Here is a 27,959-nt window from a genome sequence, read left to right on the forward strand (position 1 = left end):
GTCCTTGGATTTTAATGTGGACCACTACTCTGAAGGTTACGGTACTAATACAAGTTCTCCCATATTGTAGACATTACGGTAAGACAGCAGCAGCTCGGCCTTCTCTGATTGAATCATTCCACACCACGTGACCTGAGACAGCCGGAAGAGAGGACTCGGTGAACGGGTGAGGAAATAATAACAAAATATCAACCTATTCTTAGATTAATTACTGTTACGTTTTAATTAATGAACGTTGTTTCGTTTAAATACTTGTTCCAGCATCTAACTGCAGTGAAGGCTGATTATATTCGATGTTTAGTGTGTGACAGTGTGTTTTTTTTTAGTTCCGTTGTTGTTGTCAGTCAGTCCACCATGTCAGTGTGGAAATGAAAGTGAAATTGTTTTCATATCTCATGTTAGAAAATGGGGAAATTATTAGAAACTTAAAAAGCCAAATATTAACGGTTTTCCAACGTTTTGTAGTCGAGTCTAACTTTGCCCTTCTATTCTAAACTAGCATGTTTTCTGTATGTAAAAACAACATGAATATTTGTGTCTACGTTTAATAGAAAATGTTCAGTATCTTTCAAATATAATATAACAGACATGGATAGGAAGAATGTGTTACATACATATAACATCATATATATATACTAAGCAATGTATTATCTGATTTGTTAAGTCAACGCACTGCTTGAGGCCTAGGGGGAATTTCCCGTCTTATGCAATGACGTCAGTTTGTAACCTGACTAAAACAAATCTACATTCTGAAAGAAATTCTAACCCTGTTCCAGGGCATTGGTTCCCAAACGTTGTCATGTCAAGGACCCCCAACATGATACGCATTAGCCCGCGGACCCCCCGTTTGAAAATATATGCCAAGTTTACCCCCATAAGAGAAGATGTTTACAGCTCTAGCAGTGATTTAACCATTTTCATTTCAAGGACCCCCCAGTTTGACATGCAGTCTACGGACCCCCATTTAATGGCATTTCACGGGTCCATTTGATTCCATTTGTATTTTGTACACTCTCAGAGTTACAGACCCATAAGGGTCCATTTGGTTCTAAACTATCATTTTGCTGGGACCCTGGAACTCCCTCAAGGACCCCTGTGGGTCCCCGGACCCCACGTTGGGAACCACTGCCATAGTGGGACCCATACAAGATTTGTGTTAATCTTTTAAAATAATTCCACATTTTCCACATTCCCAAGATTTTTTCGTTCTTTTTTTAAATTAGCCGATGTAGGATTTAAGATGGTTAAAGAGGTTAAACTGATTTAGCTGGGGAGTGGGTAGCCGCAATTTGCAACTCTAGAACCCCCTGGACCCCATTTTGAGAACCACTGTTGTTTGATATACTGTACATTTAAGACAAGAGACTATAACCGGTCTATACTCTATAGAATATGAAAACCACAGTCAATATTCACTGTTGACTGGTGATACTGCCAGGAGTGTTGTTGCTGGGTGGCTCCCACAATACAAAAGTAGTCCAGAGTCTATGTTCCAAGTCTCTGTAGACACACAGACAGACCTTTGTGAGAAGCAGTTGGCCTCCTACCTACAGTAATAAATTAATGTAATAGTGTTGTTATTTGCTTTGAATGAGGAAGACTGCAAAGGTCCTGTTTTCTATTGTCAACTCACCACAACCAAAGTTCCTACAGGGAAATTCTGTTTTATGTTCTATTGTGTGTAAATAGATAGAGGGTTACAATGTTTGGTTGCTAGCTTGGTTGTTTACTTTACAGCAGCTCAAATGCCGGATAAATAATGGGCCTTGATATGAAAAGGGTTGAAAACCACTGGTTTATAGCAAGAAGTAGCCAAAGTCAAAGCATGTTATTATTTTAGACGCTCTCTAGTGATGTAAATAGTTTTTCAATGTAATGTTCCCGGTACTCAGGGGTGGTCTTTTAGATTAGGACATTTTATGAGTCCTACTTCAACAACGTTAGAGTACAGTATTGCATCCCAGAAACCCTGGAGGGTGACTTGATTGCGTTTTTTCTCTTTAGTGAGTTTAAGGATACAGGATGCCGATGCTATTTGCATCACTGCTAATATAGGCTTTGTACTCCACGGTTTAAGAAGGTGGCATACAGTGTTTCCTATTCATTTTCCCCATAGCTTTGTCTGCTTGGCTCAGCAGAATATTTGGAACTGGGGAAGCAGCACAAGACACCTTCAGCTGTGTTTCCAGTTCAAATCTGCTGCTGGGTCAATCAAATGAAGCTACTGTGGGAAATTAACTGGAACAGGAGAGGAGACGGGATCCCCAGACACAATTATTTTAACCATATTTTATAGTACTTTGGTAGGCTATTATATTAAAAAAATAACAGATATACAAGCTTGCAGCGTGACACTTGTACATCTGCTATTTTAGAATATAATATTTCAGAAAAATCTCGAAAATGGAACATTTTGAATGTCCCATCTGAAAATGTTTGTGCCAAGGACCCCCATGCAGAAGAGAAGATTTATATAAAAATAAATTCAAATTTATTTCTGAGTTCTGACTAATAAGTATTCGATCAATCCCTAACCCTAAAGGGATTAAGGCTGCAGTTACACATACACACACAGCCTGTCCCTTTACACAGGCGTGGTTCCTGATCTCTGACTCTGTTATGACAATTTGAGCTCAACCTACTAGTGACCTACTGTATTTGTCTCTCGGGAGTCGGGGCGCTGTTTTTTTCTCCTGGGAATCCCAGGTCTGCCTCGCCTGACGTTTCTTCTATTTTGCAAAAAAAACGAACTCAACTGATTTTGCATCTTCAATATATCCTGAATAACAGAAAGAAAGTTGCCTGGAATCATGAAAACCCCCTAGTTTGATATGTCACGTGCTACTTAAAGCATAAGGACATTTAGAAAATATGACCTTATAATAGGATGTCAATGGTGGCCATACTGTACAGGCCATTTTCAACACTTTCCCCTCAGACAATTCCAGGCAACTTTTTTTCTGTTATTCAGGATATATTGAAGATGCAAAATCAGCTGAGTTCGTTTTTTTTGCAATTAGTTAGAGGTTGATCCTGTATTTTCCATAGATTTCCTGTACTAAAGGGGGAGTTTTTCATTGCCACTTTCCACTGTCACACAAATTGCTTCCACAGGGTGGGACAATGTCGCTTCTCCAATCTCCACTATATATCTAATTATATTATCTCAGGTACTATGTGAACAACGTTCACATTCAATTTCATTCACAATCATTTAATTGAATATTGAAATGTCTCTGTCCCTCAGGAACTAGTTGGTGATCTCCGTCTCTCTCAGGACCAACCCACCAGTTGGTGATATATTGAGTTGACCAGCTGTTTCTGTCCCTGTCAGGAGGATCAACCTACTAGTAGTTGGTGATCTAGTGACCAAGCCGGTCAACCAAAGCCTCCACCATGCAGAGCACAACCAACTACCTGTGGCTCATATCAGACCTGCTGGGTCAGGGAGCAACGGCTAACGTTTACCGCGGGAGACACAAGGTAAGTGCTTAGTAGTAGTTATTTAGACAGATGCCAGGTGCATTGTTGACCTGGTAGCCTATAGTTTCGATGTACGGAATGTTTTTTAGATGGCATCAGTGTTGATTTCGTCGACTAATACTATGACAAAAAATGTTCGACTACCTTTTTTCACTGACAAACTAAATGAAAACTAAGCTATGACTAAAACTAAGACAAAATATATTGACAATTTTGTCAACAAATGAAAACTAGACTAAAATGTTAGGAAATGACTAGTGGACACGGGTGGTCCAGTATAAGTCATTTTACACTTGGTTGCATGCTGAAAATAGCGCTGCGACGCGTTGTCAGCTTGTAGATCTGCTCTTTTCAGCAAGTGTAAAATCAGCCATTACGACAATTTAGGTGACAAAATCAACCGTAGATTTAGTAGACTAAAATTAGATTAACACTAAAACATTCCAGGTGACTAAAATATGACTAAAACTAACTATTCAAGAGACTATGACTAAAACTAAAATCAAAATTTGCTGTTTGTACAGATGCCAGCCAGGTTCTTGGTTTACCTGGCATCCTATTAGTTTCTTGAGGCACTACACGGTTTCTCTCTCTTCATTCTACGTATGTGATTATTAACCTTGTAAGTCGTTCCGGGTAAGAGTGTCTGCTAAATGCCTACATTGTAAATCCTTCATGGTCAAAGTGTTGCACACAGTAGTGTCGGAGCAGTGTTCCCAGGCTCATAGGCTGACACCGCAGGCACTAGCAGACAGGAGAAAACCCCAACATTGTTTTTGCCGTTTTGTTACCTTCTGCTGCTGCTTTGAGAAAACCGCTTTCTCAAATATCCCCTTGTCAGCGCTCACTCACTAACTCTCACCTCCAGCACTGATGCAGTTATGAGTCTGCCTGACTGTCTCAAGCCCAACACACACCGTCTGTGAACGCCGTGCGTCAAAACAGCCGCCTCCGTTATTTTCAATGAACCTATCCCACACCGGCGGTGTCAGACGCGCGCTTTCACGCCTCGCCTGACGCTCCGATACGCCGCTGTTCTATTTTCCAGGCGTTGCCGCACGGCCTCCATCCGGGAAACCGTGGGCGTGGCTGGCCAGCCGCACAGTAGCGCGCCGCGTCCTGTGGGTGTTGCTGTGCGGCTATGACGCGCGGCAATACTGTGCCACGTCGCTGCGCACCCGCTTCACAGACGGTGTGTGTTGGGCTTCAGTGACAAGGCATGGATGGCTCTTAACTTTCTAAGTGTCAATGAAAGTAAAACGGAGGTTATAGTGTTTGGACCTAGCAGTCCTGGTATCGTTCCCACTGACCTAGGTTCCCTGCAGCCATATGTGAAACCTGTGGTCTCTAACCTTGGTGTCAAACTAGACGCCCTTAAACTTGATAAACAGGTAAATGCGGTAGTCAGCTCAAGTTTTTATCACCTAAGGCTGCTGGCTAAAATCAAGTCTGTGCTATCCTTTAGCAATTTTGAGCGGGTTATCCATGCCTTTATTTCTACGCGGTTGGACTACTGTAATGCACTTTACGTTGGTTTAAATCAAGCCTCCCTCGACTCCAGCTAGTCCAGAACTCGGCCGCACGTCTACTCACAGGTACTCGCAGACGTGAGCATATCACACCTGTTTTGGCCTCCCTTCACTGGCTCCCTGTCCGCTTTAGAGTTGATTTTTAAATTATTTTGTTTGTCTTTAAATCTATTAATGGTCTGGCTCCTCTTTATCTGTCTGACCTTATTGAGGTCTATACTCCTCCAAGGTCACTGCGGTCTGAGGGCCAGCTAAATCTCAGGGTCACAAAGAAGACCCGCTTAAAGTCCAGAGGCGACCGAGCCTTTTCTGTTGTCCCTCCCACGTCAAATTGGCCCCTTCCATCGAGACTTTTAAATCTCGCCTAAAGACCCACCTTTATACCTTGGCTTTTAACCCCACTTGAGTTCCTTCGGTCCTTGTATATGTTTTGTTTCACTGTGATGCTGTTGCTTTTCTGTGATGTGTCTCAGTTGTTTTCACTGTTTGTACTTTGTATTCTCGCTGTTGTTGTTCTGTGTGGTAGCTATAGTGTATTTGTTTTTATTTTCTCCTGTATAGCACTTTGTAAACCCTGAGTTTTGAAACGTGCTATATAAATAAAGTGGATTGGATTGGTGTTTTTCCTCAACCCGCACCACGGACAGCCAATCAGAAGCCACGGTTCCATTTCAACCTTTCATTTGTCCCGCCTACCTTGGAGATTAGGAGACTGTCCAGACTGAGTAGCGCAGTAACATTTTCAGGCTGGAACCCAGGCTAACGGCATTCCTCAATAAGGCCAGGGGTGGCAAAAGTACTCACATTCTTTAAAGGATGAATTCCATGCTAGAAGGCTTTCTTACCTTTATTTGTAGTTGTTACGTCCCTACCAAAGAGGATCAGGTGTTATTTTGTGCAAAAGTGCATTATTGGCTATTTCCCCTAATATAAGCCCTCAATGGGGGTTGGGTTTTGTGCTAATTCACTTATTTCCATCAAAATAAGTAGTAAAATGTATATAGGGCTGAAGTGGATATTGCATGTTTTGTAATAATAATAATCTAAATCTACAAAGTTACTGATTTTTTTCAAATAATTGTAGTCGAGTAAAAGTGTAATATAATAGAGTATTTAAAACTGATTATTTTAGCTTCAAAATATCAATCAAGAGACGGCTTTGTTAATGCTTTGTTAATGGTTTGGCCTGAAAATGTCTCTGGACCCACATTAGGGACCCGGCCCACTGTTTGGGGTATCAGTTATTTTGGTAGTGAAAATGTCGAATCAATTAAAGCGATTAGTTTGATAAATGATTACACCCAGTGTCAGGCTACATTAAGACATCCTGATAATATTTTAAATGAGGTCCTTGACCATGGCCTAGAATAGAATATATCCTAGGCATGCATAGAGACTCTCTAGGCGTCTGCACACGGATACACATATTACTTACACAGTGTGTGTTGCTGCCTTTTCCCCCCACCCTATTTAGCCTTTGAAAATGTAGAAGTTTGATTTGTGTGTGTGTGTGTGTGTGTGTGTGTGTGTGTGTGTGTGTGTGTGTGTGTGTGTGTGTGTGTGTGTGTGTGTGTGTGTGTGTGTGTGTGTGTGTGTGTGTGTGTGTGTGTGTGTGTGTGTGTGTGTGTGTGTGTGTGTGTGTGTGTGTGTGACGCATGTCTGTGTGCTTATGCATGCATTGCACAAGTTTTAACCCACCCATAGATTAAACTATTAACCTCTATCTTTCATTTCTTGCTCTCCTTTGAAATCCATCATTTCTGCAGCATATCGCCGGCGCCGCTGTCGCCTGGCAAACCTTGTATCTCCATATTTCATTTTTGTGGTTTCCCTTGTGGTAAAATAATACCCTAAGTTCGTCACACTACACAAACGTAGAAAAAAATAACAGAGCTACAAGTGTGTAGATCTGCTATTTTTTGCCATTTGTCAATAATGTTTTGTGTGTGTCTATAAATATTGAACTAAATAAGACGTATGAACAAGAGCTGGTGACTAAATAATAACTACATTGGATCCGTTAGAGCAGTGGTTCCCAAACTTGTTCATGTCAAGGACCCCCAAATTGACATTTATCAGCCTGCGGACCCCCATTTGTATACATCTCTGTAAGGGTGCACGATTATGAAATTATGACCGATCTCCGATTATTTGCAGGGTCATATCTGCCGATACGGATTACACTGCCTTCAAACATTAGAAATACACAAAACAAAAGCGACAGACGGTGACATTATTTTTGCGTCATCAATGTTTTAGTAGTATTTTGAGACCGATCCTATAACTGCAAGCACGGAGCAGCGCATTTTCGCCAACTTTAATCTGGTCGTTTTCCACATGTCGGACCAATGACGGTCGGAAAAGCATACGGACCCCACAGTTTTAACTTGGACGTACAAGGTTTCTACCTGACAGTGACGATATAACTCACCCCTAGCCCCTCTATGTTTTTTTTCGTGGGGAGTTTCCCAGCACCTCTCTGTAGAGTCTGTGCGTACGCCGGTATGCCGTAGCTACAGGTATGAGGATAGGCCTGGACCTGACGCCCTGTTTGTTTTGTCTGTATGGATTTTCATTAGCAGACACGCCAGACAGATCATATGTCTCATGTTTTAAATGATTACCTGCTTAGATTTGTTTGGCCCGTTTGGCAGACGACAGCACTGTCTGATCCAGCAGTGGAGACTAAAGACTATTGCTTGATTTAACAAAAATAATTATAAGTACCACAGTGTCTCTCTCACATTAGGAAAATAACCAACCAATAAATCTTAGCGATTATTCTATCGATGACTTTTTCCATTAATCAAATAATCGATAATAATACAAAAAAATATATATACACATATAGTATACATAATAATCGTTGCTGTCCTGCAGAAACCACCCAACTCCATTTTTGAGGTTTTTGATTTTGTACATAAATCAATGCTATTGAACACCCTTTACGTCTGCGTTTTGGTTAAAACAATATTGAACCAGTATTAAAAAGCGGTGTTGACAAAACCTCTTAACTCCATTGGACTCTCGATCTGTCTGCTAAAGCAGCTAACACCACCTGTCCCCCTCTCATGCAAAATATATAAAGTCACAATATGAGAGAGATGCAGAAAGATCAGCCACCAGCGGGTTGGTACACATCATGCACAAGACAAGTTGAGTAATTGAGTGTTATTAATTAGAGCTTTTTGCCTTATTGTTGTAGAAAACGGGTGACCTGTATGCGGTGAAAGTGTTCAACAACCTGAGCTTCCTGCGGCCGCTGGACGTGCAGATGAGGGAGTTCGAGGTGCTGAAGAAACTCAACCACAAGAACATCGTCAAGCTCTTCGCTGTGGAGGAAGAGGTCAGTTGGAGCCCGGCGGCATCAACGCACTCTTTAAAACAATACCGTTTCCCAAACACTGGGTCGGGAACCATTTGTGGGTCGCGGACACATTTTTACGGGTCGCTTTTTTTTTTCTCTCTCTCTGCATTTTGTTTATCATATCAAAACTTTTTCAAAATACTCCAGATACTCCAAAAATCTCCAGAGAGGGGAGGAATCTTCAGTGAATCCATGCTATGAGGCTGGTCAAGCCAGGCTATGGTTCCTGAGTTCTAGCTTGGCGCTGGTTCCCCAGAGTTCTGACATAAAGTGTAAACCCATTTAGACCTGAGGATGCATCTGTGTCACCTTATAGCTTTTAACCACTTTAACCATTATTGTCTCCACCAGGCCGAAGGCATGGAGAGAGAGTATGTTTTGTCTCCACCAGGCCGAAGGCATGGGGAGAAAGTATGTTTTGCACTCCGTCCGTCCGTCCGTGTGTCCGTCCGTCCGTCCGTCCGTCCTTCCGTCTGTGAACAGCTAATCTCCGGCACCGTTAACCCGGTCGATGCCAAATTTTGCACACACACTCCCTGGATGCCAACAATGAACCTCTGCCCAGAACAGCCTGTTTTAGCACCACCAGGAGGCCGCTTTGTGCAACAGTACACCTACAGATTTTGTCCAAAGTCAAACATCACGCAAATTGGTACACAGTCTCTCTAGAGCCATTCAACGAAACGGGTCTTTCAGATTTCTCAGACTCCATCCTGATTGGCTACGATTGGCTTCCAAAGTTCGCAGGAGTGCTCAGTTTCAAACAAAATCCTGCAAATCATGAACACATTGTGTGATTTCCGTGAAATTGCGCACGCACATTCCCACTAGGCCAAGGAAGAAATGCCACGTGAACATTTTCAACTCAGCCTCATGGTGGCGCTATAACTGGCCGAAAAGTGTTTTTACCTCCAACTGCACGGATTTGTGGATAACTTTGTATGCCAACTCCCTAGAGGCCAAGGAAAAAAAATTCACATCTGCTCTTTATAGCGCCACCAGGAGGCCGACATATGTAAAACACATTTTCTAATATTACTCCTTCAGATGTTATTCAAATTTGCCCGCTTTGTACCCGTTTTGTACAAATCGCCACAACTACTCAACGCAGCATCCGATTGCGGTGAAACTGTGCATGCATATTCCCACTAGGCTGAGGAAGAAATGCCACTTGACAGTTTTCAAATCAGCCTCATGGTGGCGCTACAACAGGCCAAGCAGTGTCTTTCTCTCTCACACACAGTCACACACACACACACACACACAAAACATGATTATATTACTCCTAAACATTTTGCAAAACATCACACACACTACTATCCTCCTGGTGGAGACCTGTGCCCAGAAAATGTGTGCAAAGAAGAATATATATTCTTTCACAGTGAACTTCTTTAACTCAAACATTTGCTTCTGGGGGGTCCTGGAACAACATATTTTCAGACGGGGGTCGTCGGCCAATTTCATATAATTTTGGTGGTCTTTGATATGAAATGGTTTGATTTAGAAGACATTTTCTAGAATCTGGTTTTGTGTCTTAAAGTGTTAACAGATGGGTTTTGTCCTCCCCACCAGTCCAACACACGTCACAAGGTCCTGGTGATGGAGTACTGTCCGTGCGGGAGTCTCTACACCGTGCTGGAGGAGTCGTCCAACGCCTATGGTCTGCCCGAGGACGAGTTCCTCATCGTGCTGCAGGACGTGGGTGAGCAAGCAAGCACGCCTCGGTGTTGATTTTGACAGCAAATTTAGATTTTTAGTTTTAGTCAGTCTTCTAGAATAATTTTGATTTTGTTTTAGTCACATTTTAGCCACCTGGAATGTTTTAGCATTAATCTAGTTTTAGTTGACTAAATATCATAAGATTTTAGTCTACTAAATCTACGGTTGATTTAGTCTGGCAGGCCTTGATGGTGTCGTAATGGCTGATCTACACTTGCTGAAAATAGCCACGCGTTGTGACCTTGTAGATCGGCTATTTTCATCATGCAACCAAGCATAAAATTACTTGTCTTATAGTTCTACTAGATCTCTTCTCCACTAGTCCCTCCATGACATTATAGTCTAGTTTTTATTTGTCCTCTCTCTCTCTGTGTGCGAATCCAGTTGCGGGGATGAACCACCTGAGGGAGTACGGCATCGTTCACCGCGACATCAAACCCGGAAACATCATGCGTGTCATCGGCGAGGACGGACGCTCCGTTTATAAGCTGACAGACTTCGGCGCCGCCAGAGAGCTGGAGGACGACGAGCAGTTTGTCTCTCTCTACGGCACAGAGGAGTACCTGGTAAGACAGGGGTTCCCAAACGTTTTCATTGACACTAATTAGCCCACGGACCCCCCATTTGAAAAGATATGCCAGGGACCCCCCATAAGAGAAGATTTGTACAGCTCTAGCAGTGATTCTCAACCTGTTTAATTTCAAGGACTCCCAGTTTGACATGCATTAGTCTACGGACCCCCTTTTAATGGCATTTCTATCTCTGGGACCCCCAATTTATATTGTAAAATCAATGTTAATTTAACTCTGAGGGTGTACAATTGGACCCGTTAGGGTCCATTTGGTTCCATTTGTACTCTTGTGATAACATGATGTGTTTGAATCCTTGACATTTACTCATTTACCCGAATAGTCTCTGCATAACTGTAGTTCCCTTTAACAGAAGGTGGCATGAACATTTACTGTTCTCGGTCAGTTCCTCATAGCTTCATTTGATTGGCTCACCAGCTGATTTGAACTGGAAACACCTTCATGTTGGTTTCCGGTGCCAATCTGCTGATGAGAAACTGACCCAGAACAGGAAATGTTTATACCACCTTCTGGAAAAGGGAACTATGGTTATGCAATATGCACTGAGTCGATTTCATACCATGAGTGTGTTATTTTGCTGGAGAATTTTGTTAGTCCCTGACGAGTTCTGCCTTTGTAATATGGCCAATTAAAGCAACACATAAGCAGTATTAGGCACAGACTTAGCCACAATGCTCTCTGTTAGCACTTCAAGTCAATGTTAAAGTTCAATGTGGCTTTGTTTAATGCGTGAGATGTTTTCTAGTGTTGATAAATGGACAGAGAGCTAATTTTGTTAAATGTCCTTTGGATTGAGGTGACACTCGCACGTCACCACAGTATGAGCAGGACAAAAACAACATTATCGTCGCTGTTCCTTTTCAGTGTGTGTGTGTGTATGTGTGCGTGCGTGCTTGTTTTTCATAATTGTGAGGGCCAAACGACTCCCCACAAGTACAGTATAGTCGATTTTGAGAAATGGATATTGTGACACAAGATAACTGTTATTTTATGGTTTAAGACAAGTAGATTTATAGAGTTAGGATTACAATTAGGAAAAGATTCAGGTCTTTAGAGATTATGTTTAGTGGTTGGGGTCGAAGTTATGCCTGATTTGTTGCGTGCTGCTGGTTGTCGGACGGACACTATAACTAAACATTGTTCTGTGCGCGTGTTGTAGCATCCAGACATGTATGAGCGTGCAGTGCTGAGGAAGGACCACCAGAAGAAGTACGGGGCCACAGTGGACCTGTGGAGCATCGGTGTGACCTTCTTCCACGCTGCCACCGGCAGCCTCCCCTTCAGACCCTTCGAAGGGCCGCGCAGGAACAAGGAAGTCATGTGAGTAGCAGCCAGGCGGACGTTGCAGAGCACTCTGCATAACAAGAAAACTGTCTTCCGTAATCCAGCTGATCTTTGGTCTCGACTTTCAGTGGAATTCTCTACCGTTTTTCATGACAAACTGTAGTTTATTACTTGATTGGTTGAATAGTTTATTGTCAGTTTAAAGGTATAGACCGTACATAGAAAAGAAGCCAAAGGCTTATTTCTATTTTGTTCCACAAACAAAATATGATATGAACTGATTATGTAATAATTGTGACAGGCCTACTGATACTAGGCCATGGTTGTTAGTTTATGTATAATCACAGAGAAGCCAACTAATAACTACCATCTCTGGTAGTTATTAGTTAGGTAGAAGTTATTTCTTTATAATCTGAGTTGGTTTGTCATGTTGTTCAGGTATAAAATCATCACAGAGAAGCCCTCTGGGACCATCTCTGGTCAGCAGAAGTTTGAGAATGGAAAGATCGAGTGGAGCACCGAGATGCCGGTGTCCTGCAGCCTCTCCAAGTACGTTCCTCCTACATCCTAACAGCTTTCTGCAAAACCTATGTTTCTATGTCAGTGGCTCTCAAACCTTTTCACGTCAAGGACCCCAACAATTATATGTATTTGGCCACTGGCCCCCATCTCAAAATATTTTCCAGGGACCCCCCAGAAGCAAAGAGAATTTTCGCTGTGAAAGAATATATATTCAAAGATTTGCGCCACATTTTCACGATTTTTCAAAAATGCCAGATTTACACACTCGACTACTCGAAACTACGGGCATCTGACTATTTTTCAACAGTTAAAGTTTAAAATAATCGTTAAGGTGACAAAGATGCGTTCTAGGTCTCAATGGATTAAATCCGGGAAAGCATTTGTGGGAGAGGGAGAGCGAGGAGAAAAACACAATAAAGAAAACAAAAACCAATCCACACGAAGGAACCAACATATGGAAAAGAGAAACAGGTGGTGTTCAGGCCTTGTTCAGCAGTCTGATGGTAGCCAGGTGGAATCTGTTTAGAAATCTGGTGCTGGTCTATAAAGCTTGCTGAGTGGTTGGGCCAAAATACATTGATCTTGTGTGAACTCAGGTCATCTGGGACAGGTCTGCTCTCTGTCCCTATATTCAGAACTAAAACGTGGAGAAGCAGCATTTCGTTTTTATGCTCACCATATCTGGAACAATCTCCCAGCGAACTGCAACTATACGTTTTTTAAATCACAAAAAAAAAACAATTTTTTTTCATTTTACATGCTTATTTTTCAGATTTTTTTTTTGTTGAATGATGTGTTTCCATTGCGTAACGGACAACTCCAGATTAAATAACATATAGGCTAATTTTCCTAGTTCTATTGGGTAACAGGATAGGTGGGCACTACGGCATGGATTAAAGTTCTCAGTCGCCACAACTGATTTCAGTCATTTGGATTCCATTGAATTCCAGCATGTCTTCTGTGAAAGCATGCTGTGAAACGTGTTGTGAGCTTGTAGATAGGCTATTTTGGTCATTAGTTATTATTAAGATGAAAGAGTATTCTAGGAATAGAATACAAGTTTAGAAGCATCTTCCATGAACATGAATGGTCTCAGAAATGTCATAAAAGCCGTTATTGCCTCAAATCTGTGATTTCTTCAGCTGGTTGGCTGGTTGGTTATGTGGAAAAGCAGCAACAATAGGTTTAGAATGATCATACCTAAACATCATCATTACATTTTCAGTCTTGAGATTTAATTTAGTTTTATTCCATGCACTAGGGACATCTGGGCACCTTGACGTAAAACTGTCCAACATGTTTAAAAAAATAGCAAAATGGTCTTAAAGGGATATTTCACTTTCAGGTCTTTTTATCATCTACTCAGGCTTTTGTGAACACCCCGGAGTAGATGATAAAATGACAGTCTTTTTTTAAAGTGAAATGTCCAACTCTCTATGCTATTTATTCTGGAGTTGTCCTTGAATATTTTATGTAAAGCACATTGCCGTGTCGTTGAGAAATGTGCTCAGAAATAAGCTTGCCTTGCCCTCCTGTCCTTCCAGGGGTCTCCAGAGCCTGCTGACCCCCGTGCTGGCCAACATCCTGGAGGCGGACCAGGAGAAGTGCTGGGGCTTCGACCAGTTCTTCGCCGAGACCAGCGACATCCTCCACCGCACCGTGGTGTACGCCTTCAGCCTGCAGCAGGCCACGCTGCACCACGTGTACATCCACGAGTACAACACGTAAGATAATACTACTGTACCGTGTGTACTCTGTACATTCATGAGTACAGCACGTAAGATAATACTACTGTACTGTGTGTGTGTGTGTGTGTGTGTGTGTGTGTGTGTGTGTGTGTGTGTGTGTGTGTGTGTGTGTGTGTGTGTGTGTGTGTGTGTGTGTGTGTGTGTGTGTGTGTGTGTGTGTGTGTGTGTGTGTGTGTGTGTGTGTGTGTGTGTGTGTGTGTGTGTGTGTGTGTGTGTGTGTGTGTGTGTGCATTCACGATTACAACACGTAAGATCTACTGCCAAGTCTTGCCACGGACACATTTAATAATAATAATTACAAATAATTACAAATGGGTCCATTTGGTCCCAGTCTCCCAGAGATAGGAAGGCCATTAAATGGGGGTACGTAGCCTGTTGCATATCAAACTGGGGGTCCTTGAAATGAAAATGTTGGAAAATCACTGCTAGAGCCGTAAAAATCTTCTCTTATAGGGGTCCTTGCCATATATTTTCAAATGTGGCTAATGAAAATGTTTGGGAACCTCTGCACTACAGGGCGACACTGTTCCAGGAGCTGATGTCTCGCCGGACCAGCATCGCCCCTCACAACCAGGAGCTGCTGTACGAGGGGCGCCGCCTGGTGCTGGACCCCAACCGACAGGCCAAGAACTTCCCCAGGACCACCCGGGACAACCCCATCATGTTCGTGAGCCGAGAGTCCGTCGCCACCGTTGGACTCATCTTCGAGGACCGTGAGTAGTAGTAGTGGTAGTAGACCTACAGTAACCTGACTCCGCCAGACGGTGGCAGCATTGAGTTTCACAACGGTGTTGTTTTTGACAGTAAATTTAGATTTTGGTTTTAGTCATGGTCTCTTGAATAGTTTTCAATTTGTCACATTTTAGTCACCTGGAATGTTTTAGTGTTAGTCTAGTTTTAGTCAACTAAATTTCACAAGATTTTAGTCGACTAAATCTACAGTTGATTTGGTCAATTAAAATGTATTTTGGTGTGCCTTGATGCTGTCGTAATGGCTGATTTTACACTTGCTATTTCCAGCATGCAACCAAGTGTAAAATTACTTGTGTCCTTTACTTATACTGGATCTCTTGTCCACTAGTCCCTTCCTAACATTTTAGTCTACTTTTTATTTGTTGACGAAATTGTCAATATAATTAGTTTCCATTTAGTTTTCGTCAGTGAAAAAAGGTAGTCGACGATTTTTTGTCATAGTATTAGTCGACGAAATCAACACTGGTTCACAAGTTCACATTGTTCACATTGTGAACTTGTGAACTGTGTCGGATGGTGGCAGTGATATAGTGATGTCACTATATCACAGGTTTTTTCATTGGCACGTTTGACTGCCTCCAGGAAGAAACCCTAAATACAAAGGGAAGACATCATTGCACATATGAACCACTCCAAGGGGTCTAATGAAGTACTGTCACCTCATAAACACATGAAAAACTGGAAAAAATACAAAAATCACGGCACACCATCTTAGAGTACAGTACTTGAGTATATGTACTTAGTTAGACACTGATACCTGCTGCTGCTAGAAGAACTTCAAACAAAGCCACTGAATGCTGACTCCTGTCGTTACAGCCAGCCCACCTAAAGTCCAGCCTCGCTATGACTTAGACCTGGACGCCAGCTATGCAAAGGTACACACACACACACACACACACTCACACACACAAACAACTTAAATTATATGTATGCAACTTGCATACAGACTGAAAGAACTGTATACAAAATAAATAAAACAAATACACAGATATAGTGCAACTTTCTGACTAAAGGAAGAATTAGGATTTCTGTCGGTAACCAGTAACACCTACTGTAATATAGGGGTTTAGGCGCTACAGTATCAGACATGTCACTTATGACAGAAAATGGATTGCTATCCAGACAAAGAGTACAACATTACAATTGCAAAAGGCTGCTGGGTTTTTGTTTGATCATGAATAATTGATCACGAATGGAAATGGACACAGCTTTGTGTCCAACAAAGAGCTGCACTCATCTGGGGGACTGGCTGGAATTGTTTGATCTGATCTGATTTGATGGCTTGAAACCATCGCAAGACACTCGAGGGTTAAAGAACAATCGAGGATTAAAATAAACACAATCAAGTAAGTCAGAGGTGTATTTCCATTGTGGGCCTGACTGCTCTCACATAAAACGGAGGACAAAGACGTGCATAACTAATACAGTAAATGAAAACATGCAATAGCTGAAACAATTGGCTATTGAAATACTAGCAAATGAAATGCCATACAATAATCCTTCCTTATTGCAATGTCCTTATAAGCTGAATTTGAAAAAGAAAAAGCTTTATTCCAAAACTGGGGATGCACCAGTATTGAAATGTTGGCCCATATCCCAACATAACCTGCTTGAATGTAGTATTCTTATTAAAAAAAATTCCAACTTGTTGACTCTTTTGAAAGCTTCCCCAGAAAACACTGATATAATTTGCAGCCTTCATCATCACAAAAGGGTGTTTCAGGCTTTTTTATTTATTTTTCAACATAATTATTATAAAATATCTGCTAAATCCGATATATTAGACATAGACATACTGTACACATTCACAGGTGCTTTTGTGGTGTTTCTTCCCCCAACCAGACCTTTGCAGGTGACATCGGGCACCTATGGAAGACCTCGGAGTCACTGTTGTGTTATCAGGAGCTGGTGAGAAAAGGCGTGCGTGGCTTGATGTGAGTACTGCCAAATGGTTATTTTATTTTATACTTAGTCGACGTGAGCCTGTAGGTATGCTGTTTTAAGAACTGTGTTCCAAAAATAAACAAATGCACACAGCGGTTTGACTCATATGGATATGAAGCATCAACCGACGTCGAGAAAACGCTAACGTTGCCAACTTGCCGCCACCAAATTAGTTACATTTTCCCCAGAAACGGACAAATCAAATATGAGTAACTGACTGCCGTAAACGATATAGAGGCGGCTTGTTTATCTTTGGACCACAATGCTTATATGAGTTGATTTTAAGATGTGCCGATGATATTCTCCAATAGAGAAATTACATCCCCAAACCAAGCGATGAGCGAGTGACGTCAGGACTTCGGTACTCTATTTAACAATGGCTTTGAATGTAAGCTCTAGATGAGTAGGATGTAACTAATGCATTCCTTCTGTCACTATACATTTAACCTCTTTGTCTGTCCATCGATCCATCCGTCTGTCCGTCCGTCAGTGAGTTGATGAAGGAGGACTACACTGAGATTGTGCACAAGACAGCAGAGGTTATCCATCTATGTAACTATTGCACTCAGATCCTGGAGAGGACGGAACAGCTGTGAGTTGCACGCACGCACACATGCACATGCACACCCACACACACACACACACACACACACACACACACACAGTATTTTTTGTGCACTACAGAGCAGTGTTCATTTTGACAGAAAATTCTGATTTAGTCTTATTTCATTAGCAGACCAGATAGTTTTTGTCCTAATGTTGTCATCTGAAATGATTTAGTGGCTGAACTAATGATAATCTATCCAAGTCTAGACTTCTTAGTCGACAAAATATCAAAATATTTTAGTCTTTTAATCTTTAGTCAAATTAAAGTTTGGTTTGAATGTGCATTACAGTCACATAAAACATGTCTTGTTATTATTTTAGTATCGAATGACAATAAATAAGTACATGCCCTTGATCCAGTGTTAATTTTGACAGCAAATTCTCATTTAGTCTTAGTCTTTTGAATAACACACCACACACGGTGCAGAGGGCCCTGAGCCATACCAAATCAAAAGGCCCCATGCCAAATGTCAAAATATTTAGTCTTTTAGTCTTAGTCAACCAAATGAACACTGCTACAGAGGGACTCCCACAGTATCTTTGTATAGGTTTGTGTGACTCGTGGTGTCTGTGTGTCATCATTCTTTGTCTCATGGTGTCGTTCTCTAGGTTAGAGGTGTTGATGCAGGCCAACATGCTGTCGTCAGAATACGACCAGATCTCCGACATGCGCAAGAAGGTTTTGAGAGTGAGTTCACCGCCAACCCTGGAGCCTCCTTTATGCTTCGGCGCGCGACTGCGTCAATCGTCGATCATAGCATCTGCGGGTTGTTGTGACTATGTTTTCCCAATACCATTCAGTTGTCACGGTGGCATTTGGACTCAACAAAAGCCTACGGGCCCAGGCGGTGGCGTAACCGTCTGGGCACCCGACTGGTAATCCAGTCGCAGTGTGCCGCGGGTTCGACTCCCGAGCCCGACACGGCCTTTACTGCATGTCTTCCCCCATCTCTCTCCCGTTTCCTGTCAGCCTACTGTCTGTCCCTTCAACAACCAATAAAAGGCGTAAGCCGCAAAAAAATATCTTTAAAAAAAAAACCAAAAGCCTACGGTTCCTCTTGGCATCCAGCAACACTTGTTTACAGTTGGGTGCCACCGATATTGTCCCTTATCATTTGACCCATTTAGGCCTGACCTCAAAATTAAAAAAAATCCTTCTAAATCCTCCAGTTTTCTGAAATAAATATTTTCACGATTTTTCAAAAATAGCAGACCTACAAGCTCGTAGCGCGCCACTCGGTGGCGCGCTATGAGCTTGTAGATCTGCTATTTTTCAATAGCTAAATTATAACATAATGTTTAAAACACCAAAAGGGGTTCCCGCCCAAAATGGGTTAACTGTCCTTTTGCGCAGATCACGCAAACCTCAGCAAAAAGAAAAGGACAATATCGATGGCCTCCAACTGTATGTACCATGTATTACACCCCAACCTCAGCCTTTTATATGACTATACTGTATATTTCCTCGTTCCTTTTGCGTTTCCTATATTTCCTGTGTGCTTGCGGTAAGGGCACTTACCACACATTGGCTGCCAAATCCGAGATATCTCGTATTTTAATTCACACCCGTACGCCGGGTGAGGTTTTTAAGTGCTGGTTTAAAACCCTTTTTTCTCTGAATCTTTGTTGCATCCACGCTGATTGAATGCAGCCTGACATTGAGTCGCGGGTTCGAGTCCCGAGCCCGACGGCGTTTGTTGCGTGTCATTCACTGTGTCTCTCTCCCCATTTCCTGTCTCTTCACTAATACTATCCAAAATAGGCAGAAATAGCCATAAAGAACTGCCCCATCTCCCGGGCTCCAAACACACAGGGAGTCACATGTGTTGTCTTTTAATCAATGAGTAGGTGACATAACCTACCACCAACATGCAAATTGCCATCTTGTGGCCTGAGGGTGCAATAACCCAAAATATGCGGCTCCCATGGTAGTAACGCTACCTGGCTACCAAAGCCTCCCTCACATTCGTTTCCCAGACCCCTCCCCATACCGTAACAAAAGGTAAAGGTTATTAGCTTCATTAAGTCTCGAAGCCGGTACTATGATCAGATGTTTAGACCCGTAGAGTAATATCTAGTCATAGAAACACTACGTTTCAAATAAACATTTCATAAACCTCACATTTTGCTGTTGTCATTCTCCACCAACTAAAATGTATCCATCAATGATTTCAGAGATGGAAATCGTTTGTGATTTAGATTAGAGTAGGCCTATTTTATCATGCAGTGGATATAGTGTATTTCCATCACAAATGCCTACAGCTTCCCTGCAAGAAGTGGGTTAACGAGGCTTATCGAAAACAGCCGAGAAACCTGCACATTTAACCACATAGAAAAGTGGCGCAAATGAACTACAAATGTTTATGCTCCCGTCTTAAAGCTGCTATAGCTATATGCATTAATATGACTCTGTGACACATCTAGGGGCCGCAATCTGCATTCAAAGATGTTCTTAAAAGTTTTGTCATTGGTCGGAAAAAAAACGGTTACAAATTCGCAATGACTAACCAATCAGGAAGTAGACAGGCAAATCGACCAATGAATGCAGATTGCGGCCCCTAGATGTGTCACAGAGACTACATTTGTTTTGGGAGCGTTCTACTCATTTCTGGTTGTCCGAAAAAAATAAAATAAAAAGGTCATTAAAAATTTGACATAATATTGCTTATAGCAGCTTTAAGTCTGTGTCATGTGTCTATAGAAGCTTTTATCTCAAGAACTCAGTTGACAGTAGGGGGCAAGGGGGCTTTGATGACGCTACATTACCCAGGTATAAGCAGGGGACACATCAGAAACACCCATTATTCGCTCCAACAGGCCTTAACTGACACATTGACGTGGCTGTAATGCTATGCATCACTGTATGACAACAACGGTCTCACCTTTGTAACGTGTGTGTGTGTGTGCACACTGCAGATCTCCAGCTCCCTGGAGCCCATGGAAAGAACAACACAGGACATCAAGAACAAGATCATGTCAGGGGGTCAGTTGTCAGAAGCATGGATACAGCAAGTGGGGACACACCCAGAAGATCGCAAGTATGTATGCGTGTGCGTGCTTGCGTGCGAGCATGTGTGTGTGTATGCGCGCCCATGCGTCCAGTCACATGCTGCGCAGCAGTGCGCACACATCAAAGCAGGGTCTCGGTGTGTGAGTGTTGTCATGTCTCTACAGTGTGGAGAGGATCAAAGTGCTGCTCGATGCCATCTCATCCATCTACCAGCAGTTCAAGAAGGACAAGGCGGAGAGGCGTGAGTACATGAGCCGAGCGAACACAGAGAAATGCTTCTTAAAACACTTTGACTGCCACCATTGAACTCCGGCGCTGTCCCTTCACTGCCAACATTATGTACAGGGCCTTTTATTTTCAAAACCCCCAAATTCACCCCAATGAACCGTAAGTAAAGATCAGCCATTTACTAACCTGCCAATCGATACGTCTTGGCCGTCTGGGACTGCTCAGAACTCATCCAAAGTCGTTTTGCACAAAATACACTACTTGGCAGCCATAGCCACTTGCCCAAAATGTGCTGACCCACATTTGTCATGACGTCTATGGCCGTTTTTAGCCCAAGGAGTGTATTTTGTGCAAAACTAATGCTTGGAATGGATTCAGAATCATGACAACCCCCTAGTTTAACATGTCACATGCTACTTAAAGCAAAAGGAAAGTTTGACATTTTTGCCAGCCATAGGATGTTAGTGGTAGGGTCACAAGAAACCCCTATAAAAAACATTGCCCAATACTTTCAGCCGGTCAGCAAGTGGATTCATGAATGTACCGGTATGTATATAGACAATATTTTAGGCCAATAAAAAAAGACTATATACCAAATTTCCCACCCGTCCACCTCGGCTGCCGGACTATAAGACCTGAGGCCTGATTCTCCCAATGCCTTCTAATTCCGTAGTTCTCGCACTCAACATTTTTTCAAAAATAGCAGATGTACAAGCTCGCTGACGTGCTGTGAGATTGAACATTTGCTATGTTTTATTTTATTTTTACTTTGTTCTTTTGAGGCACCTTTAACCACTTAAACCCTAGCATCACAATATTGAGTGTAGAAATATTATTATGTATGGGTACATTTGCTTACATACACAAAGTATACACTCTCAGAGTTACAAATTGATGAATGAAGAATGATTTAGCTGTGTTCCTACTGTATGCAATACTAGTATGCATAGAAGGCAATATGTGATTTCAGGTCTGCTCTTCCTGTCCTTTCCATTTAGGTCTACCCTACAATGAGGAACAGATCCATAAATTTGACAAGTAAGCTGTGTGTGCGCGTGTGTGTGTGTGCGTGCGCGTGCGCACTGTAGCATGTGTGGGCATGCTTTATTTTAGCTAGATATGAATATTATCATTATTATGTCTACAATACAATGAATACATGCAGAGGAGAACGTAATTTCCCCTACTGTGTCGTAGAGTCGTTGAGGATAAATCAATCAAAACTTGCTAGTACAGGGTTCGATCCCCCTTTTTCCTTTTGAACTGCCTAACTATGGCATAGAGCCATAGATAGTACTGTGGCATAGATTCAACAAGAACATTCTTCATGTTGTAGATGCTATACAATCCCAATGTCGCAGAGGAAATAAATACTCACTAGACTAACTGGGCACTCTTCTATTGTCCAGTTTCCTGACGTGTTCTGCCCAGTGGTTCCCAAACTTTTTTAGCTCAAGACCCGCGACCCAAACGCTATGAGATTGTAGATCTGCTATTTTCACTACTTAATAATGAGAGAGAGAGAGAGAGAGAGAGAGAGAGAGAGAGAGAGATAGTTGAATGGAAGTCAAAAAAGGGGATAATTACTCGCGACCCATACAAAATGATCCGTGACCCAATCATGGGAACCGACCCACTGTTTGAGAAATGCTCTTCTGCATACCTCGGTGGTAACCAGTGGTGTGTGTGTTTCTTTTTCTCCTCCGCAGGCAGAAGTTGGTCCTCCATGCTAGCAAGGCCAGGTCTCTGTTCACAGAGGAGTGTTCACAGAAATACCGCCTCTTCATCTCCAAGAGCGAGGAGTGGATGAGGTGAGTTGTTCCACCAACTGGGCATCAACTAATGCTAAACATAGGCAAGCACATGAGATGATACTACTGAGACTGACGTTAATACAACCGCTATCACTTCCAACACGGCAACGACGCACGTTGGGAACGGCCATCGATGCTATGTGGAAAGAAAGTGACCTTTTTGGGTGGTTTGAACCCGACAATGCGCTGACACCCTTTTGTCCTTAATGTCTAATATCATGTACTGTACAGTATATAGTATCGTTGCTGTCGGAAGGAACCACCTAACTCCATGTTTGTAATTTTTGTTCATGAATCAATTCTATTGAACACCCTTTACGTCTGTGTCTTGGTTAAAAAAATATATTTTACTGGCCCGGGCAGTTAAAAATACTGTGTGTGTGTGTGTGTGTGTGTGTGTGTGTGTGTGTGTGTGTGTGTGTGTGTGTGTGTGTGTGTGTGTGTGTGTGTGTGTGTGTGTGTGTGTGTGTGTGTGTGTGTGTGTGTGTGTGTGTGTGTGTGTGTGTGTGTGTGTGTGTGTGTGTGTGTGTGTGTGTGTGTGTGTGTGTGTGTGTGTGCAAAAGCGCTTCAGACAAAACCTTAACTCCATTGGATAATCAATGGAGCAATTAACTCCTTACTCCACCACCTTTCTCTGTTCACAGGAAGGTCCAGCATGTGAGGAAACAGCTGATCAGTCTGTCCAGTCAGCTGATCAGCATGGAGAAGGAGGTGTCCATGGTCATGGAGAGAGTCATCAAGGTGATGCATGCCACCACACTAAATACCAGGGATGACACACGTCACCACACTAAATACCAGGGATGACACACGTCACCACACTAAATACCAGGGATGATGTACGTCACCACTAAATACCAGGGATGTGTACGTCACCACTAAATACCGGGGATGACGTACGTCACCACTAAATACCAGGGATGACGTACGTCACCACTAAATACCAGGGATGACACACGTCACCACACTAAATACCAGGGATGATGTACGTCACCACTAAATACCAGGGATGGTGTACGTCACCACTAAATACCAGGGATGGTGTACGTCACCACTAAATACCAGGGATGACGTACGTCACCACTAAATACCAGGGATGACACACGTCACCACACTAAATACCAGGGATGACCTATGTCACCACTAAATACCAGGGATGATGTACGTCACCACTACATACCAGGTATTATGTACGTCACCACTAAATACCAGGGATGACACACATCACCACACTAAATACGAAGGATGACACACATCACCACACTAAATACCAGGGTTGTTTTATCGTTAAAACGTTTTTTTTTAGATTTAGGCTGACAATTTAATTGTAATCTGCTATTGTTCGGCTATATTCAATGCCTAAAATGTTTAGTAATACAAACGTGTGTGTGTGTGTGTGTGTGTGTGTGTGTGTGTGTGTGTGTGTAGCTCCAGGAGCAGCTCCCTCAGAAGGTCATGCCGCTGGCTTCCAGCGGGATCAAACCACAGGCATACCTGAGTCAGAACACACTGGTGGAGATGACCCTGGGGTGAGCACACCACCTGAAGGCCAATGACATCCAGCTAGGCCACATGTTCTACTTAGTTTTCCTGTAAAGCAGTGGTTCTCAAACCGTTTAATGTCGAGGACGCGTACATTGATATGCATTTGGCCGTGGCGGACCCCCATCTAAGAAGATTTTGTGCCAGGGACCCTCACCCCTGTAAGAGAGGATTTATCAACATCAGTGTTTGAGTCCTCCCTATTTATCAGTACAGTCAGTGACGCATAGTGGTGAAAGAAGTACTCCGCTTTAAGATGTAAAAGTAACAATTCCACAATGTAGCAATACTTTCCTGCATTAAAAAAATTATTTCAGTTAAAGTACAAAAAGTATTAGTATCAAAATACACTGTAATTAAAGTTTATGGTTTTTTAAATCTTTAAGAGGAGCTGACATGTTTCGCTGTTTTAGGATGAAGAAACTGAAGGAGGAAATGGAGGGTGTGGTCAAAGAGCTGGCAGAGAACAACCACTTCTTAGAAAGGTGAGACACCAGAACACTTCAACCCTATATACCAGTAAGACGCCCTGCCCTGAGGGCGAGAAGTGCACGCATCCGCCTGGGTGACGGCAGACTGCTGGGCCAGTGCTGGTGCTTTGCCATGGTGGTCAGATCAACATATGGAATGAATTCTGTACTGGCCATATATGGAGCGTGTCTTGAGTGTGCAGGGTTTGATGAGATCAGATCAACATATGGAATGTCAGAACAGGAAGGACAGGTGGGGAGGGATCAACATTTGGAATGTCAGTACAGGTCAGCTCCATATATGGAGATCTATGGGTTTGAGGTTTGAGGTCAGATGTGGAGTTGCTGGCCGGCTCCATATACGCAGATCTAGGTGATGATCCAGTCTTTTCCATGTATGGTTATCCAGGGTTAGATGAGGTCCGTGTCATGATCTTCATATATGGAGATGGCCATATATGGTGGAGTGACGTGTCACGAGGCGTGATGTCACGAGGCAAGACCATATATGGAGGCGAGATGTGACACACGGAAAAGCAGGTTTTGATAGTAAATGCGACCAACCAGCCATTCACAACCTGTGACACACCAGTACACCTCTCACTGGGTGCGCACGGCCACTCCACTCATGTACACATTTTATTTAGAAAATAACTTTCTCAGTGCATTATCATTGAAATGTATTGACCAGACATCCTGCTGTGGCTGTGGTTCGCACACACAGAACGCAAGAGACACTTTTTGGTGGGTTCCCATCGGTGGACCTAAAGCGTATATACCAGCAATCTACAATTCTCTAAAATGCATTAGTTAAAATACTATTTTCACCAAGAATGCCATGCCCAAAGTATAGTGACTGAAAGATTGAAAGTAGTTAAAATCGGAAACACATCGGCCGATATCAGGGGGAAAAAGTCAAATAATGGCAGATATATCGGTCAGGCTATAGACATAGTCATAATTTAACTCTTGCCTTTGGTTCATCTTCAGATTTGGCACACTGACGCTGGAAGGAGGGCTGAGAAGCGTGGACAGAATCTGAGACAAAAGTGTCTCCGTCTGTCTCCTTTCTGCACTGGACAGAGACTGCCAGTGATGTGTAATGTACATAACTGTATGCTGTGTCTTCATCTTTGTAAATACTGTGTTCAAAATGTAAGATGTTTTTTCTTTTTTTTTTTTATCTGCTGGAATTTTCCTGATTCTGTCATGTATAATTTGGTCAGTAATCAAAACACAAAAGATGAAGTTCATAATTTTCACCTAATTGTTGACGAAGGAATATAGAAGAAGGAATATTTTTCACGCATCTGCCGAGACTAAATCAAAACACATTACAAATTCTCTGAATGTGCCAGAAACTGGGTGAACATTCCAATGGAAGCCCCATCCAGATGTTAAAAATTGATTTGATTCAAATGGAAACTAATCCTAAACTTGTACACTCTCAGAGTTATGGGGGTCCTTGAAATTAAAAGGTTTTGAGAACCACTGTTCTAACCCATCAGTGGTGGACGTATAGTGGACGTCGGAAATCTGCTGGACCATCATTCACTATACAGCTAGCCTATAATGGAATGTGGGCTCCATGAGACCACGCACCTACCTTATTTCTGAATGCACGTAGAGTAAGTGAGGGCAGGTATGTCATGGTGGCCTTCCCCTAAACTGGTGTTCTGGTGAGTTGGGCCCACGACACCGAAAACGGGGATGGGGCGGTGACATGATTAACCATATACTGGTAAACAAAAATAAGTCACTCCCTTTGTGACTGATCTATCGATTACTTTTATTCTTAATTGTTGAGAAGCGTGATTTATTTTAATATTATATATTATATTGAACATTTATTTTATGTTTGTTATAGACAGTGAGACCTCTGTTACTGAACAAACACTATAGCAATGATTTTGTTTTAACCAAAGATTATCACTTACCCCACTTTTTTTTTTGAAAGAGCGAAACCTGAACCTGACCCTACTGACTTGACACAGGAATGAACGGCGGGCTGCTGGGCACAGTACAGCAGTGGTTCAGGAAGTAGGGCCACTATTTGGGATCCCAGGTTCAATGCCCGCCTCCTCCTGGGTTTAGCGTTGAATTGTCCTTTTGAGCCAGAGCACCCCAGCTGCTCCTCGGGTGCTGTTCAGTAGTTAACCACTGCTCCTAATCATTAGGATGAGTTCAATAATGCACAGTACTTGGCCAACACCCATAACAACAACTAAAGGAAACTGAAAAGATAAATTACATGTTACCGATAGCAGTGATTCTCAAATTAGTCTGCGGACCCCCATTTGAAAAGATAGTCAGAGACCCCCATAAGAGAAGATTATTACAGCCATAGCAGTGATTCTCAAACATTTTAACTTCAAGGACCCTCCAATTTGATATGCATTTGATTAGATCACTGAACCCCATTTGATGGTGGGACCCCAATCTACACTGTAAAATCACCATTTAACTCTGAGAGTGTAATTGGAAATCAGTCCATTTGGTTGCATTTGTACACTCTCTGAGTTACAGACCCATAAGGCATTCGGTGCCTAACTATCAATCATTTGGCTGGGAACCCCCTCTAGGACACTTTGATAGGGCACAGATAAGAATATCACATAAGTAGTTTTCTGTCTGAATACAGGTCAATACTTATTAATGGGATCTTATATGAATACTTTTATAAAACATTCGCAGTTGACATTATTTGTAATTGAAATTCTGTCTACAGTCACTGTTAAAACTTTTTGCCTGTTTTTTATTTCGATTAACCCATTTAGACCTGAGGACGCATGTGTGTCATATTATAGCTCTAAACCCATTTTGGGCGGGAACCCCTTTTGGTGTTTTAACTAAGCATTATGTTATACTTTAGCTATTGAAAAATAGCAGATCTACAAGCTCATAGCGCGCCACCGAGTGGCGCGCTATGAACTTGTAGGTCTGCTATTTTTGAAAAATCGTAAAAAGGCGGCACAAATCTTTGAATATATATTCTTTCAGAGCGTTTTCTTTTATTTCGACGTCAGGCCTGAATGGGTTAAGTGCTAAAGCGTCGTCGTTGTATTATGTCATTGTATATAGACAGTACACCAGGCCTTTGCTGTATTCATTAGTAGCACACATCTTCCAGGTGGATCTGCTCTGGTGCAACAGCTTACTTGTGAATTCTGAACAAGCTAGTTGAAATCTGCCGATTGCACAAGTCCATCGTTGTGTTTCCTTCCTGTATAGACATTTCTCTGATTCTGTTTATAATGTGCGTTTCCATGACATGTAAATAAAATAAATATTAAATCTTATTCGAGGTTCGGGAGGACATGAGTGTTGGATGAGTGCAGTGCTTGCAAACG

At 42.3% G+C, this 27,959-nt stretch overlaps 1 protein-coding gene across 1 annotated transcript; it reads left to right on the forward strand.

The window, feature by feature from the left end:
- The first annotated feature begins 84 nt into the window (after positions 1-84).
- Positions 85-27,913, forward strand: tbk1 (TANK-binding kinase 1). Its single transcript, XM_079494691.1, has 21 exons — positions 85-166; positions 3,335-3,483; positions 8,218-8,358; positions 9,952-10,081; positions 10,483-10,664; positions 11,848-12,008; positions 12,411-12,521; positions 14,039-14,218; positions 14,759-14,955; positions 15,812-15,870; positions 16,838-16,929; positions 17,430-17,531; positions 18,155-18,233; positions 20,462-20,583; positions 20,720-20,796; positions 21,782-21,821; positions 22,493-22,594; positions 23,242-23,338; positions 24,026-24,126; positions 24,553-24,624; positions 25,600-27,913. Exons 2-21 carry the CDS (start codon positions 3,397-3,399, stop codon positions 25,649-25,651), a joined length of 2,184 nt encoding a protein of 727 aa, XP_079350817.1. The 5' UTR covers positions 85-166; positions 3,335-3,396; the 3' UTR covers positions 25,652-27,913.
- Positions 27,914-27,959: the final 46 nt, after the last annotated feature.

Source organism: Electrona antarctica, assembly GCF_951216825.1.
Source record: "Electrona antarctica genome assembly, chromosome: 23".
NCBI classification, from domain to species: Eukaryota; Metazoa; Chordata; class Actinopteri; order Myctophiformes; family Myctophidae; genus Electrona; species Electrona antarctica.

Bases quoted from the DNA above. Each gene is read 5' to 3' on its own strand.
- tbk1 (XM_079494691.1), top strand. From the start codon at position 3,397: ATGCAGAGCACAACCAACTACCTGTGGCTCATATCAGACCTGCTGGGT. The intron at 10,082-10,482 runs GTGAGCAAGCAA...GTGCGAATCCAG, and splicing joins CATCGTGCTGCAGGACGTGG to TTGCGGGGATGAACCACCTG. The intron at 12,522-14,038 runs GTACGTTCCTCC...CTGTCCTTCCAG, and splicing joins GTGTCCTGCAGCCTCTCCAA to GGGTCTCCAGAGCCTGCTGA.